Here is a 14,213-nt window from a genome sequence, read left to right on the forward strand (position 1 = left end):
TTTATTAAGAGCTGTGGGATATAATAATTATCAGTAATTAATAACATATATTTAAAGCATCTATTGCAACTCAGCAGTGAAAATACTTTTCAACACCATTCATCTCAGCACCTGCAAGTAAACATCTTCACATTTTTAGTAAGAAAAAGTACTGATCAATGTATAATCCACCGGAAATATTCAAGAGATCCAGCTGGCTTGAGGACAAGAGTAATTATCTAACCCTAATCTTTACTACCAATCAAAAGGCCAGCCAATAAAATGAATTATACTTACAATTACTATGCATGGTCATTAGCAGCCATGATGATTTCACACATCAAACAAGCATATACTCACTGAAATACTGTCAACTTTATCACCTTGACAATTTCAAGTATGCCAGAGGATTTACACAACGAGAAAACCTCACCCAAATCCCTCCCTACATGGGTAGATTTTAGCATATGTGTTTGACTGATTCTTACATACATAAAAAAAGGAGACTGAGTTATTTTAATAGACTTGCTTGACAGACTTGATAGGCTTAATTTGACGTGCCTCTGTGCTGGTTCTGGCTGGAGTAGTTTTCTTCACAGTGGCTGATTTGGGGCTTGGGTTTGGATTTTTGTGCTGAACACGGGGTTGATAGTGTAAAGATGCTTTTGTTGTTGCTGAGGAGGACTTAGACAGAGCCAAGGCCTTTTTCTGCCTCTCCTGCTGCCATGAGGGTATGGGGGTGCATGGGAGGCTGGGAGAAGACACAGCCAGGGCAGGTGACCCCAACTGACCAAGGAGATACTCCAGACCTTATGGCATCATGTTCAGTATACAATGTGGGAGGAAGAAGGAGGAAGGGGGATGTTTGGAGTGATGGCATTTGTTTTCCCAAGTAACCATTACATGTGATGGGGCCCTGCTCTCCTGGAGATGGCCAGACACTGCTTGCCCATGGGACACAGTGAATTAATTCCTTCTTTTGCTTTGCTTGTGTGCACAGCTTTTGCTTTCCACATTAAACTGTCTTTATCTCACTCATTTTCTATTTTTTTCACTCCAAGTTCTCTCCCTGATCCCACTGGTGGTAAGACAGCAAACAGCTGCATGGGGCTTGGTTGATGTCTGGGGTTAAACCACAGCTGCCTCTTTGATATCTCTCAACTTCTCACAACATGGAGTATATAAAAGGTGTAAGAGGTGAATAAACACGCTGGTGAGCTGTCATTTTAAGGCATTCTTAGTTGTGTGGTCATCCCTACTCTCGATACCATTAGTGATGTACTTTTAGATTGATCTATTTGTACATTTGCCCCATTTCCTATGTTTAATAGATTTGTTATGATTAAAACAAATGACAGACATGTGAAGGTTTGTTACTGGAAGGTCAATAATAAAAACATCATTCACAGAACTGTTTCTGTGGCTTCTCTAGCTGCAGCAGTTTTTAATTTTTATTTTTTTTTCAGTCAAATGTGGACAATTTCATTCCTGTGCTCTTACTTAGTAAATGGAGCTCCTGGTGCAAATTCTAAGTTAATTGCAGAGAAAAGTAAGTTTGGGACTGGAGACCAGTTACAGTGCATGCAACAGTCAGGAAATTAAGTTTCTATTTGACAACAAAATTCAATGTTTTGAAACACTGGGACAAAACTGAGAAAAAAAGGCACAGAAATACTTAATTTCAAAATGCTAAACAATTCTCTAAAGGAATGATCAAATCTAGCTGGCAGTTAGTGGAATGAGAGCTATCCTAAATCACTTTGTGTTCCCCAAGACCCTTGTCACTTACCACATCCATTCTTTACCTCAAGATAGCAATGAGCTATAACATTCCATTACCACACCAAAGCATCTAATTTAGGTATATAAATTATTAATCATCATTGTCATTTTCATCACTTATAGAATGATAACTGGCTGCTCCTTAGGTCAGTTCAGCATAAGAGCAATGAAGTCACGTGTTTTCATAATTGCATAAGCACATGCTTTGGAAACTGGCTCCTCCTGTCAACTTACAGCTTATGAAGTTCTGGTTGCAACACCATTCCACACCGATGTTGTTCACATTGAAATGTCGTCATAATAAACAAGCATCTTCCCTGGTTTGTTTCATAATCACGAATTCATTGCTGAATCATCTGAGCTTCCCCTCACCACAATCTGCTGCTTTTGCCATGTAATTACTGATTACAGCATGGGACACTTGGAGTTAGGTTACCCACCTATTTTGTATTTCTTGTCACCTTGTTTGGAGCCACAGTGCACTGAGGCTTTGAGATCTGCCTTCATCCTCAGTGGCGGTATTCCAGCTTCCCCTTTTGCTGGCACCTACATAGAATATTCAACAGTTAACTGTGCATGGAAACACACCCCTTCCATACAACTGTCTGCACTGACAGTGTACAGTTTTGCACCATATTTCTTGGTGTAAATGACATCAAATTTTGTGAGCTATCATTTTATCTCAGCTTAACAGAAAAATATCTTATGAATTCCCATATACTATAATTTGAATGGTGTATACAACACAAATGTGTACGTCACAGCACACTGTGAATTTATTCCATTTTTTCCTTTTATGACTTGCCAATAAACAAGGCCTCTAATGTAACTCATTTGAAATGCAAAGAGCACCAACTCAGTAGTCTTCTCTTCATTGCCTTTTTACATAAACAATATGTAGAAGACATCATGGTGATTGATACAAGCTGATGCCGCAGGAGAAATGCATTGTTAGGGACCTAAGTATGTGTGTGGCTTTCTGTTCAAAAATATTGATGATACAGTGGTGTAGGGCTGTATTTTTCAAGTTGGATAACTCATGTATCTGAGGACCCACACAAAGTAATTTTAAAGGTGTGAAATTATAATCAGGGAATTCACTGTTTTAGGGGCCACACTTACGTTCATCATCTGCCTTTTCACTCCCGGCCCGGCAAGCTGGAGAACACTAATTTATGACATAAATTAAGAAGTGTTTAACTTTGTACCTCCAGCGAAGCAGCCGCAGAGGGAAGAGAGAGCACTTGCGGGGTGGGATGGAGCGGCCAGGCGGGATGGAGCCAGCGGTGCCTCCCTGCTGGCCGGGCGCGGGAGGGCCACCGACGTGGCAGCAGCAGCAGCAGCGGGATGTCCCGAGGTGGGAGAGGGCGCTGCCGCCCAGCAGGTGCCCTCGGAAGGCGCCCAGGCACCCCGAGCCGCAGAGCCGGGTGGCCCCGGCGGCATCCCGCACCCGCCCAGCGGGAAGCGCCGCCCGCACCCGCACCCGCACCCGGCCGGCCGCCCCCGCACGGAGCCAAGCCCTCGGGGCGGGCTGGGCAGGGCCGGGCCAGGCCGGGCCAGCCCTGGTCCCGGCGGGCGGGCAGCACAGGGACAGTCGGGAGGCGGCCGTGAGTGCGGGGGACCGGGAGCGGGGAGGGGGCGAAGGTGTGGCTGCTGGGGAGGGCCGGGAGGGCGCCAGGGGACGGGACGGGACGGGTCCGGTCCGGTCCGATCCGATCCGATCCGATCCGCCGGGATGGCGTGGGCTCTGCTTCTCCTGAGCCTCTCATGTCCGGTCCCAAGCCCTGTAAAGGGAGTGGTGCTGCCTAAAGCAGGATGGAAACCAAGGCTCGTAGTGCCAGGGCCAGGCTTTTCCCTGCGGCTGGCCTGTTGCTGGCAAGTGGGAATGCGTGGTGTGATTTCGGCCGCGCGGCACTGGAAAAGGCACAGGGTGTGGGAATGTTCCAATTGCCGGGCTTCCGAAAGAGGTCACGTCTCCTGCTAAGGACGCCTTCCTTCCTAAGGGTGACATCGCACCAGTGTGTTCAGTACTTTTTTGTTCAGCTAGCTTCAGCTTGCTGTGAAAACAAAGTGCTATTGCTGTAACACACCTGCCTAAAATTTATGTTACTAAACGTTTTTAAAAACAGAATTGAAAGGTCAGGAACCTGGAGTGAAACAGGTCTGTAGGATCTAGAGGAAGACAGCTGCTTTAATCCTAGTAGTAAGGTAGCTTTCACAAAACAAGTCTTTAATAATATATTTTGTATCTGCACAGAACACTGCAAAAAAACTTGCTGTTTGAAGGTCAACCTCTTCTTTTTTCAGTCAATATCCTGCAATTGTAATGTATTGTGTTTCTGTGTTTGCACAACAGAAGAGTGGTGCTTGTACCTGAGAAATCATGTGCAACTTCAGATGCATCAAGAAGTTACTACAGTACCTGAAATTTTATATTTTTTTAATTATCGAGAACGCCTTCTGTATATTCTATCTCCGCAAAAAATATTTTGCTGGTGAAATAGTACTTATTACTGGCTCTGCAAATGGGATTGGAAGGCAGGTTGCCTTAAAATTGGCTCCTTTGGGAGTAACCTTGGTTCTTTGGGACATTGATGACGAAGGTAACAAAGAAACAAGCAGATTGGCCCAACAAAATGGAGCCAGACGGGTGTTTGTCTACCACTGTGACTGCAGCAGGAGGGAGGATGTCTATGAACAGGCAGACAAGGTAAGATCTGCTTTTTTACTTCTTTTTAATAGAATATCCTGTTGAATTTATTGGTTTTTTAGAAACCATCCCTAGAGGGAAGTAATTGTGTAGGGCAATGTCTTTCTCCTTTTGAATACTAGATAGAAGTTAAACTATGGTTGCAACAAAGTAACTGGGTTTAATAAGTTCTGTTGAGATTTATCCATTTCTGTTCTTCATTCTGGTATGGTAATGTTTAGATTAAGAGTGTGGTAAAACCTGCAGCAGAGGTCATCTCCATATATTAACCTATATAGGCTTTATAGTTTCTTTAAGATATCAATAAATAATTTTAAAAGAAAAGAACAATCAGTGGACGTTGCAAAAGGGGGGTTATTTCCTTTGCCTATTTGTTTAGGAAGGAAATTGTAGTTCTTTAAGGGTGGTGTGGGATGTAATGTTTTCAGACGTGCCATTGCACTAGTCTCCAGTTAAGTTGATGATTCAGCTTCAGTTCTTTTTTTGATCAATACAGGTGGAAAATAAGGTAAAGAGCTCCATTTTCAATGAAACTCTTCTGTGCTGACCTATGCCTTGTAAACTATTACCTTATTAATTGCATTGTCAGAGTTCAGGAATTGTACATTGAATTAACACAATTAATTTTTACTTTTCCTTAAACTTCCTGAAAATGCTTCTCAGTGTAACTTCACTTATAATCCAGTTAGCCACTCTTCAAACTTCATTCAAGTATAAACTTTTGTTAAATTCTCAGTGTATGTGCTTATATACGTGACTTTAAAGTCACATCTGTGACCTGTTAAATTCTCAATGTATGTGCTTATATACATGACTTTAAGGTCACATCTGTGACATTCTGTGTCTGAAGGCATACCTCAGAGAAATTAGCTACGTTATTTTATTATGTGAATGTTGATAGATTGTTTCAGAATGTAACTGAAATGTAACATTAATTTTCCATGAGTTGTGGGTGGCAACGTGGGGACATGGCAGGACCCACCTCTTTGTTTTGTCGTTGTTATTTTTAATTTTAACCAAATCAGATTAAGTCTTTCTGAGCAAGGTAATGAAAGTTTGAAACACCTTTTTTCCTCAAGAAATGTTCTTGACGAAAAGTGCTTCTAAAAGGTAAGTTGGATTCAGGATCTGCAAGTATGTGGAGCTGCAATTCTCATGCTTTCAAATCAGCAAGGGTTTCTGTTACCCATAATCATAACTAGCATGTGGACCACAGTTCACTCACACTGTAGACAAAAAAAATGAACATTTTGAAATTATTTCTTTGCTCTTACTTTCGCAGAGTCTCAAAAGGTTTGTTTTGTGCCCCTCAGTAATTTTCAATCTCCAAACACATTAACCAAATCAGCCACAGGACTCCAGCCTGTGTAATTTGCTGTGCCCAAATCAGCAAACACTATTCTGGAGTGCACAGACTGACCTGCCAACAGAAACTTAAAGAGCAGTTCAAAATTTAAAATTTGCTGTAAAGGTGTCGAATTATTATTAACAACACCAACGTATTCACAGATATTTGCATGTATTGTTCAGTCCTGGTGGAGATAGAAATTTTCTTACATGAAGAGTTTTTCAAATATGGACTTCCTCTACTCTTGGAAATACCTGCAAATTTTTTTATTAGTAATATGAAAAGACTCGAGCTTGGACACAGAAGAGAAAGCAATAGCAAGAAAGTTAAATTAACTGGTTTTATTTTATATACTCACTGTTGCAAAGCATAAGTATTTCCCCATAATGTAAGTTTTGTTTCTTGAAACAAATGAGACCCTTGCAGTCTCTAAAGAAGAGGTTTCATAACAAGCTGGTCAAGTGAACAACAACTAATTTTCAGGAACAAGAGGTGTCCACCTGTGAATTCTGAAGGTAATCAGACACGGATCTGGTGGGCTAGAAATGCAGAATGAGTGTTTTGCTATAACAGATGATCAAGGAATAAAGCATAGTAAATGTGCCATTCTTAAAAGGCACTCGAGAGGACACAAACACACTATGAACCTGTGTTACAGAAAACTAGTAGAAATTACGTTAACAGAAGAATAAACAGACACCTAAAAATATACATTATGTAGAATAATCATCTTGACTTTTTTTAAATGGAAGCCAAGCTTCACACATATTTAGTAGTAGTGAGTAAACAGGACGACCGATGCCATGGTAAATAAAATGCTGCCATTGGTGAAGATATGTTGTCATATTAAGAAAAAGAGGATCATCATATGGACTGACACAGTAGTTAAAAGTGTGGGGAGAAAGTACAGATGTTTTCCTCAAAGGAAGAATTTAGTTATCCTGCCATACTGAACAGTGTCTAGATTTGCATTCATTTATGCAGGTGGAAAGGTGCAAGTATCTGAGCCCTACTTGTCAATGAGAAGGCCTAAATCTGACAGAGCTGGAGAAATGTCAAACAAATCTTCACTGAATGCTAAGGTTCCCTGAGAGAGCCAAAGGAAGATCAAATGTTGGAGCACCAGATCCAATCACCTGTTTCCAAATTGCCAGACAGCAGCACATATAGGATTTTAATATTTTTTTAAGTCATAATTTTTGAGACCACAGATAATCATTCAACTTTAGTAGAGAAATCTGTGAGGCTGATTCTTCATACTGTAAGTAAATCTTGGCCATCAGCTTTGATACAAATCCAAATCATGGCACAAAATCTTTTGAAAACAAACCCAAATGAAGCTAATGATCATTTTATCTTATTTCATGGTAGAGGCTGTTGTGTTCAGAGGATGGTATCCCCCAGTTATCTGAGCCCTACTTGTCAATGAGAAGGCCTAAACCTGACAGAGCTGGAGAAATGTCAAACAAATCTTCACTGAATGCTAAGGTTCCCTGAGAGAGCCAAAGGAAGATCAAATGTTGGAGCACCAGATCCAATCACCTGTTTCCAAATTGCCAGACAGCAGCACATATAGGATTTTAACATTTTTTAAGTCCTAATTTTTGAGACCACAGATAATCATTCACCTTTAGTAAAGAAATCTGTGAAGAACACTTACAGTATTCTTCATACTGTAAGTAAATCTTGGCCATCAGCTTTGATACAAATCCAAATCATGGCACAAAATCTTTTGAAAACAAACCCAAATGAAGCTAATGATCATTTTATCTTATTTCATGGTAGAGGCTGTTGATACAAATCCAAATCATGGCACAAAATCTTTTGAAAACAAACCCAAATGAAGCTAAATTATCATTTTTTCTGTCTATTTCATGGTAGATGCTATTGTGTTCAGAGGATGGTATCCCCCAGTTATCTGAGCTGAATTCTTTCCAGTTCAGTAGAAATTATATGGAAAAGGGGGGGCAGGCTTAGCAGAGGAATACAGCAGATAATCATTCAACTTTAGTAGAGAAATCTGTGAGGCTGATTCTTCATACTGTAAGTAAATCTTGGCCATCAGCTTTGATACAAATCCAAATCATGGCACAAAATCTTTTGAAAACAAACCCAAATGAAGCTAATGATCATTTTATCTTATTTCATGGTAGAGGCTGTTGTGTTCAGAGGATGGTATCCCCCAGTTATCTGAGCTGAATTCTTTCCAGTTCAGTGGAAATTATATGGAAAAGGGGGGCAGGCTTAGCAGAGTTCTCACAATACCAAAAATAGGGGACTGGAAGTGTCCTGATTGCAGTTAAAGCATGCTCATGGTGCATACTAAAGCTGCATAACATTTTACCTTTCATTTCTGTGGAAACCAAATGTATTCTAGAGTTCATGGAGCAATTAGACAAATTTGGGGAGGAGGGCAGGGTGGACAATCACTGGGATATATTAAAGACAATGATATAGACAAGGGGGGCAGGCTTAGCAGAGTTCTCACAATACCAAAAATAGGGGACTGGAAATGTCCTGATTGCAGTTAAAGCGTGCTCATGGTGCAAATTAAAGCTGCATAATATTTTACCTTTCATTTCTGTGGAAACCAAATGTATTCTGGAGTTCATGGAGCAATTAGGCAAATTTGGGGAGGAGGGCAGGGTGGAAAACCACTGGGATGTATTAGAGACAATGATATAGATGTCTTATACCTCTCAAAAGATCCTAAACTGCAGCATGTGAAAAGTTGAGCACATGGGAGCCCTTAGAGCCCAGGTCATTTTTTCATTGTTTTCCACCATAAAACAAGGGCGGGGGGGCTCATTCGGACCTTTGATCTGATGCAATACAACAGTTCTTGCATACTTATCTTTTCATTCATATCAATTATTGAAAATATTACTAAACATTTTCATAAATGCAGCATAAGAGGCAAGGATACCTTCTAAAGCTTTCTGTTTATCCTTTTTGTTTTGTTTTTTTTTTTAATTCAGGTTAGAAAAGAAGTTGGGGATGTTACTATTCTAATCAATAATGCTGGCACACTGATTGGGAAAAAGTTCTTTGAGCTTACAGATGAAGACTTTGAAAACACCTTCAGAATCAACTTCTTTTCTCAAGTCTGGGTAAAGTTTTTGTGTGTTTTTTACTCCTGAGTGACCAAAATGTACAGACAAGTACTTTGGTGTGAAAACCACTATGGTGGCATCTACCTTAAATACTCAGTTGGGATGTGAAGGGTCTTGATTGGGGGAATATTGGGGGAATATATGTTTTCATGATCATCCTGTAATTGGAGAGAGTCTCCCCAGTATGTCTCAGTAATGTTAGCACAAACCTGCCTGGGCACTCTGGTAAATCAAAGTTTGTGCAGCTGTATCATGAAACACACCCTACCTGACACAGCTGTGGTTGAAAGGAGAGTGCTGACATGGTGGCATGTGACTGCCCTGCTCCTGATGTTTCCAAAGCATGTGAAGGCTTTGCCTAAGAGACTTGCAGCATTTAGGGAGACACAACCATGATTTACTGGCAGACTTAGCAGTGGTACACTTAGAGTTGGACTCGGTGATTTTAAAGGTCTCTTCCAGCCTAAATGATTCCATGATTTTATGCTGCACATGTTCATATGTTGCCCTTCAGGCTGTGCTTTCATTCCTAGTCACCTTCTGATTGAAGTACATAGAAAACTAATCTGGCTACCAAGAATTTGTTTTGGGTTGTTTTTTGGGGTCTCAATAGATTTAGGAGAATTTTTTTGTTAGAGGTTGTTACTATTGCCCCCTCTTGTAGTTTTTGTTTATATGCCTGAGTGAACAGCCTGCATCAGGGAACAATATAGCATTGCAACTCCTTTGTTAAAAGGCATTCCTCAATGGAAAATCATTGCAGATAGAAATTCTCTAATTATTCCCCAGTCACACTGCATCATTCTTCCAAACACTTGAGGAAAATGGGCTGGGGGAGGTGTTCCACCTGACAGGTCTGAAGAAACCCAGGGCAGGAGGATAGCAATGTACTAAGCACTCACATCTGGAGTCTAATAGAACTCCTCAGCTATTGAAAAAAAAAAATTGTTACTGCTCTTGTCTCATTTTTCTATCTCTCCCTTTGTAAAACACTAGCATTTTTCCCAGTTATCATCACCCACCGTGGTGTCCTGGAATGCTGGAATTGTCAGGCAGTTCGGCTGATAACAAAAAGGACCCATGGACAGCTGAACTCTCCTTAATGCGTTGACTTCTAGCTCCCTCTTGTGTACCAAACCTTTAGCAACAGACAAATTGTAAGGAATCGGGAAAGCAGAGAAAATACAAACTTTGCTGCTTTTAATAAGACGCTTTTAATGCTGTTAGATCTTCAGACAGAGGGTAGTCATTCAAGGAAATGTCTCTCATTTAAAAATTGTTACAGAAATAAAATGTTGTTTGGACTTCTTTTATATTGAAGACCCATGGAGCAGATCAGGTTGTACTGCCTAATTTTGGAGAAACATTTTTGTTATGCCTATTTATAAAAGAGATTTTAAAATAAATGTATTTATATTCTTTTAGACTTGCAAGGCCTTTCTTCCAGCCATGGTGGCCTGTAACCGTGGGCACGTGGTTAGCACAGCCAGTGGAGGTGGATTACTGGGACTCTACAGGCAGTCAGGTAATTATTGTCAACTGCCACTACAAAACAGATCTACATACTAATCGCTTTTCTTGGATGCCTCATAAATGCTTGGTTTAAGCAGCCTGGACTGATAAGAACCTGTGGGTGCCAGAGGTGATGGTGTGCTGGAGTGTGATGGCAGCGCATGCCTGAGTGACACAGGGAGCTCTCTGCAGGTTTTGCTGTCTGGTTGCAGACTATCTTTTCTCCACACAAGAAGGACAATTCAGCTCGTACACGTGCAGTGGGAGGGAGCCCTGCATACAGGTTGCCTAATGTTTTCTCATGACAGCTTTTCTGCAGGTTCAGAGACCTGAGGCACACAAGGGTTGTGCCTGGAAATACGCATTCAGTTGATTTATCAAGTACAGAAGTCATTCTGGCAGAATTTTCAATAAAATTAATTTGAATGAAGTATGGTTTAAGCTATTGAAAGCTCACTATTCTCAGCTGTTTCCCTCAGGAGAGCACTCTGCTAATCTAGCTTATTTCATCAGTCTGGGTCTGCTCCCCAGTCTCTCCTCAAGCCTCTCTTACATGTTGATTGTATCTCTGAGGTCACCGTACGAAAACCCGAACTTCAGTGTAATAAGAATTTCTTGTTTCTTCTGCTGATTGATGGTGTTACTGTAGAGTTTACTTGCCACCTATTACCTAGGGGTTACCTTGATACATTATCAGTATTTGGTATTGATAATACAAGTCCCATTCAGCTTTCATCATATAACTGTAAGGCTTATGGGAGTGGGCCTTCGCATCCATGCATTATAACCTCTTACACCTTAGATATATATTTTTAGGCTGTGTGGTCCCATCATTCACTGCAGGTGAACTCCTGAAGAATAGCAGACTACTTCTGATGCCAGTCTTTGGAGTCAGTCTTTCAGCAAAATTGGATTTCATTGTATCTAGCAACTATTTTCACACACATTTGAAAAGGTTTTAGGAAATTACATGTAAGGCACTGTATTAAATTCATTTCTAACAATTGGAAAACTCTAGAATAATTTGTGTGGGAAGAAATCTGTGAAGGTCACTTGCTCCATATCCCCAGATAAAAACAGACCCAGCTTAGGTTAGGTTGCACAGGGCTGTGGGAGGGCAAGTTTCGGTTATCTCCAAGGATGAATGCATCAAACAATAAAAATCAGATGAGATTCAGTCTTCCTGGGCAAACAAAATATTATTGTAGTTGCAGAGCAAATCAGAAGTAATAGGCTGAAGCAGCATTTAAGAAAAGTATTTTTAATTTACCGCTAGAAATAGTTCTTTCTGAAATGTAGCCTGTGATATTAAAAGTTGAAGACATTCTGAGCTGAAAGAAAGCCTGGCTGGTATATGAGTATCTGGGAATTTACAGAAAATGCTGAATAAGCTCATTTGCCTATATCTCTCTACAGTGCATTAAAAAGAAAAAAAAACTCCTCTGAAAAGGATTCATTTTATCCTTAGGGCACTGTGCATCATTCATGGGAAAAGCCATTATTCTCCAGAGCTGGATCACCAATATGCTTTAAATACTAATTACAAGACTGCCAATGATAGAATTAAATAATATCACGGATTAAATGTTATTACAAATAATTCAGTTCTGTATATAGCTTTCACTGTGGTGCTTTTAAAATTTTGGATATTTCTTTTTTCTTCCCCTTCTAGATTATTCAGCAAGTAAGTCTGCAGTCATTGCATTGATGGAAGCCATACATTCAGAACTGTATCATGGAGGAAAACGTGGCATTAAAACCACAATCATTTGCCCTTATTTTATTAGCACTAGGTTAAGCAAAGGCTTCAAAAGCGCGTAAGTAAAGCTTAGATTTGTACTGTTTCGTATATAAAAAATCATTGCCACTCACTGGGTATATCACGTTCAGTTTCTGGCTGGTTGATTTGATTTTCAAGTCAGTATTTTTGCCCTGTTGGCACAGACATAAAGAAATGTAAGTCTTGCATACAGTGAATAACAAGAACTGTGCAATAGCCTTAACCAGTCTTAGGCAAGGAACAGCTGGGGCTACACAGCAGCACTTGAGGGTTAAGGGAACCTTATTTGTCAGGAGAGTGCTGGTGTTCTCTGCCCCAAGTAATTTTGGCAGTATAATTGCAGTTATGGCTGCCAAGATACCCATGTCCTGTCTTTATTAAGTGTCTGCACTGGCAGGGACCTTACTTCTGAGTGAGAACAGCTGTGGTGATGGTACCTGCTGGGTGGCTCTGTGGGTGCACTCATGGGAGAGGCTGCAAGCACTGAATGAGCCATTGCAGGAGTGCAGTACCAGTGATCTTGGTTTTTCAGTGCTCTGCTCCTGCTTGCACCACTCATCATCTTGCAGCAGCACATGTGTGCAGAGCAGAGCCCTTCTCCTGGCCAGTGACAAGCCTGGTCATGGTCTATCCAGCTGTCACCTCATCATTTACAGCAGAAAAGGACTGCTGGAGAGCAATGATGCATAGCACATTGTATGGTTTGTTAAGCTTGGAAGTTTCCAAAGCTGCAATCAATGTGGGTATCAACTTCATTGTGGTCAGTTTACAAAAAAGTCTTTAAATTCATAACATCGTCAAAGTGTTTTCAATTTATTTTGATGATAGCGGGAACAAAAAGGTTTGGAGATTCCTTTTCAAGACTATGTGAGGGGAAGTGGGGAAATGCATAAATTATTCAGTTATGTATGTCTGTGTATTTATCACAAAAGCTAAGTTTTATAATGTCATAACCCTTTTTTCTTGTTTTACAGAAGACCCTATTTGTTTCCTGTTTATGATCCAGAGTATGCAGCCAGCAGGATCGTGGAGGCAATTAAAAAGGAGAAATTTTATCTGATCATGCCTCCAGCTGTATGCTTACTTGGTCTCAAAATGTAAGCACATGACTTGCCTTCCAGCATTACCTTCTTTCCTTTGCCACTTGCCTGTAAAAGCAGCAGGAACATTTAGTCAAAACAGTCCTTTAATTAATATTTCTGCAGTCAATCCAATTATATGTACCCAATTTTAAAGAAACAGTGAGTTTGATTTTTTTAATAATCTAGGTGAATAACATTCCTCTGGCCTCTTCTGTCTCTAAGAAATGTTTTAAGCTGCAGTTGGGTATAGCAACTTTCAAAAATTTTCCTGAGATGGTACACTGGGAGCAATGTCTGGTCTAGCACTGTCTGCTTCCAGACCCTGCTGCCACTGCAGTCTGGGCTTTCACAAAATGTCTTGGTCTGTCATTCATTTTCCCAATTTATAATATTGAAGTGCCAAATGTTATTTGCCAAAAGTGTTACTACCAGACATTAGAAGTATTGAGCACATATGACGTATTTGTCATTTCTTTATTTGCAGAGTACCTTTACCTAAAAAAAAAAAAAAAATAGGCTAATTCAATGTTTGTCTCCTCAGTTTCCTTCCTAGAAAAGCAGCGCTATTCCTCGAGTCTTACGTTAAGTTTCCTGAGAGCATGGAAGAAGCCTTTGGTCAGAAGAAAAAGGATTGAAACAAAAAGTATTCTGAAGACTTCAAGTGCTATCTAATTGAACATTTTCAGTAAAAAAAAAAAAAGGATTTTAAATCCTATTTATTCCTTGATTAAAAAAATCATTTATTTTATGCTATTTTACATTGGCCAGCATGCCATTTAATTCTTCACAACTGTCTTTTAAGCCTTTAAGTATGATTACAGCAGTCAATGCAAATTGACATGACATTATGTTTGGGCATATATTGAGAGCCCAAACATCTTAATGCATAATTTCATTGCTGGTGCTG

At 40.3% G+C, this 14,213-nt stretch overlaps 1 protein-coding gene across 1 annotated transcript; it reads left to right on the forward strand.

Moving 5' to 3' along the window:
* The first annotated feature begins 3,330 nt into the window (after nt 1-3,330).
* On the forward strand, nt 3,331-13,941 carry LOC120499302 (epidermal retinol dehydrogenase 2-like). The gene is made up of 7 exons (XM_039702968.1): nt 3,331-3,368; nt 4,118-4,471; nt 8,798-8,929; nt 10,358-10,457; nt 12,117-12,261; nt 13,199-13,321; nt 13,848-13,941. Exons 2-7 carry the CDS (start codon nt 4,145-4,147, stop codon nt 13,939-13,941), a joined length of 921 nt encoding a protein of 306 aa, XP_039558902.1. The 5' UTR covers nt 3,331-3,368; nt 4,118-4,144.
* The last annotated feature ends 272 nt before the right edge of the window (nt 13,942-14,213 follow it).

This window comes from Passer montanus, unplaced genomic scaffold, assembly GCF_014805655.1.
Source record: "Passer montanus isolate IOZ18808 unplaced genomic scaffold, ASM1480565v1 scaffold16, whole genome shotgun sequence".
Classification (NCBI taxonomy): Eukaryota; Metazoa; Chordata; class Aves; order Passeriformes; family Passeridae; genus Passer; species Passer montanus.

Bases quoted from the DNA above. Each gene is read 5' to 3' on its own strand.
- LOC120499302 (XM_039702968.1), top strand. From the start codon at position 4,145: ATGTGCAACTTCAGATGCATCAAGAAGTTACTACAGTACCTGAAATTT. The intron at 10,458-12,116 runs GTAATTATTGTC...TTCCCCTTCTAG, and splicing joins GGGACTCTACAGGCAGTCAG to ATTATTCAGCAAGTAAGTCT. The intron at 13,322-13,847 runs GTAAGCACATGA...TTGTCTCCTCAG, and splicing joins TGCTTACTTGGTCTCAAAAT to TTTCCTTCCTAGAAAAGCAG.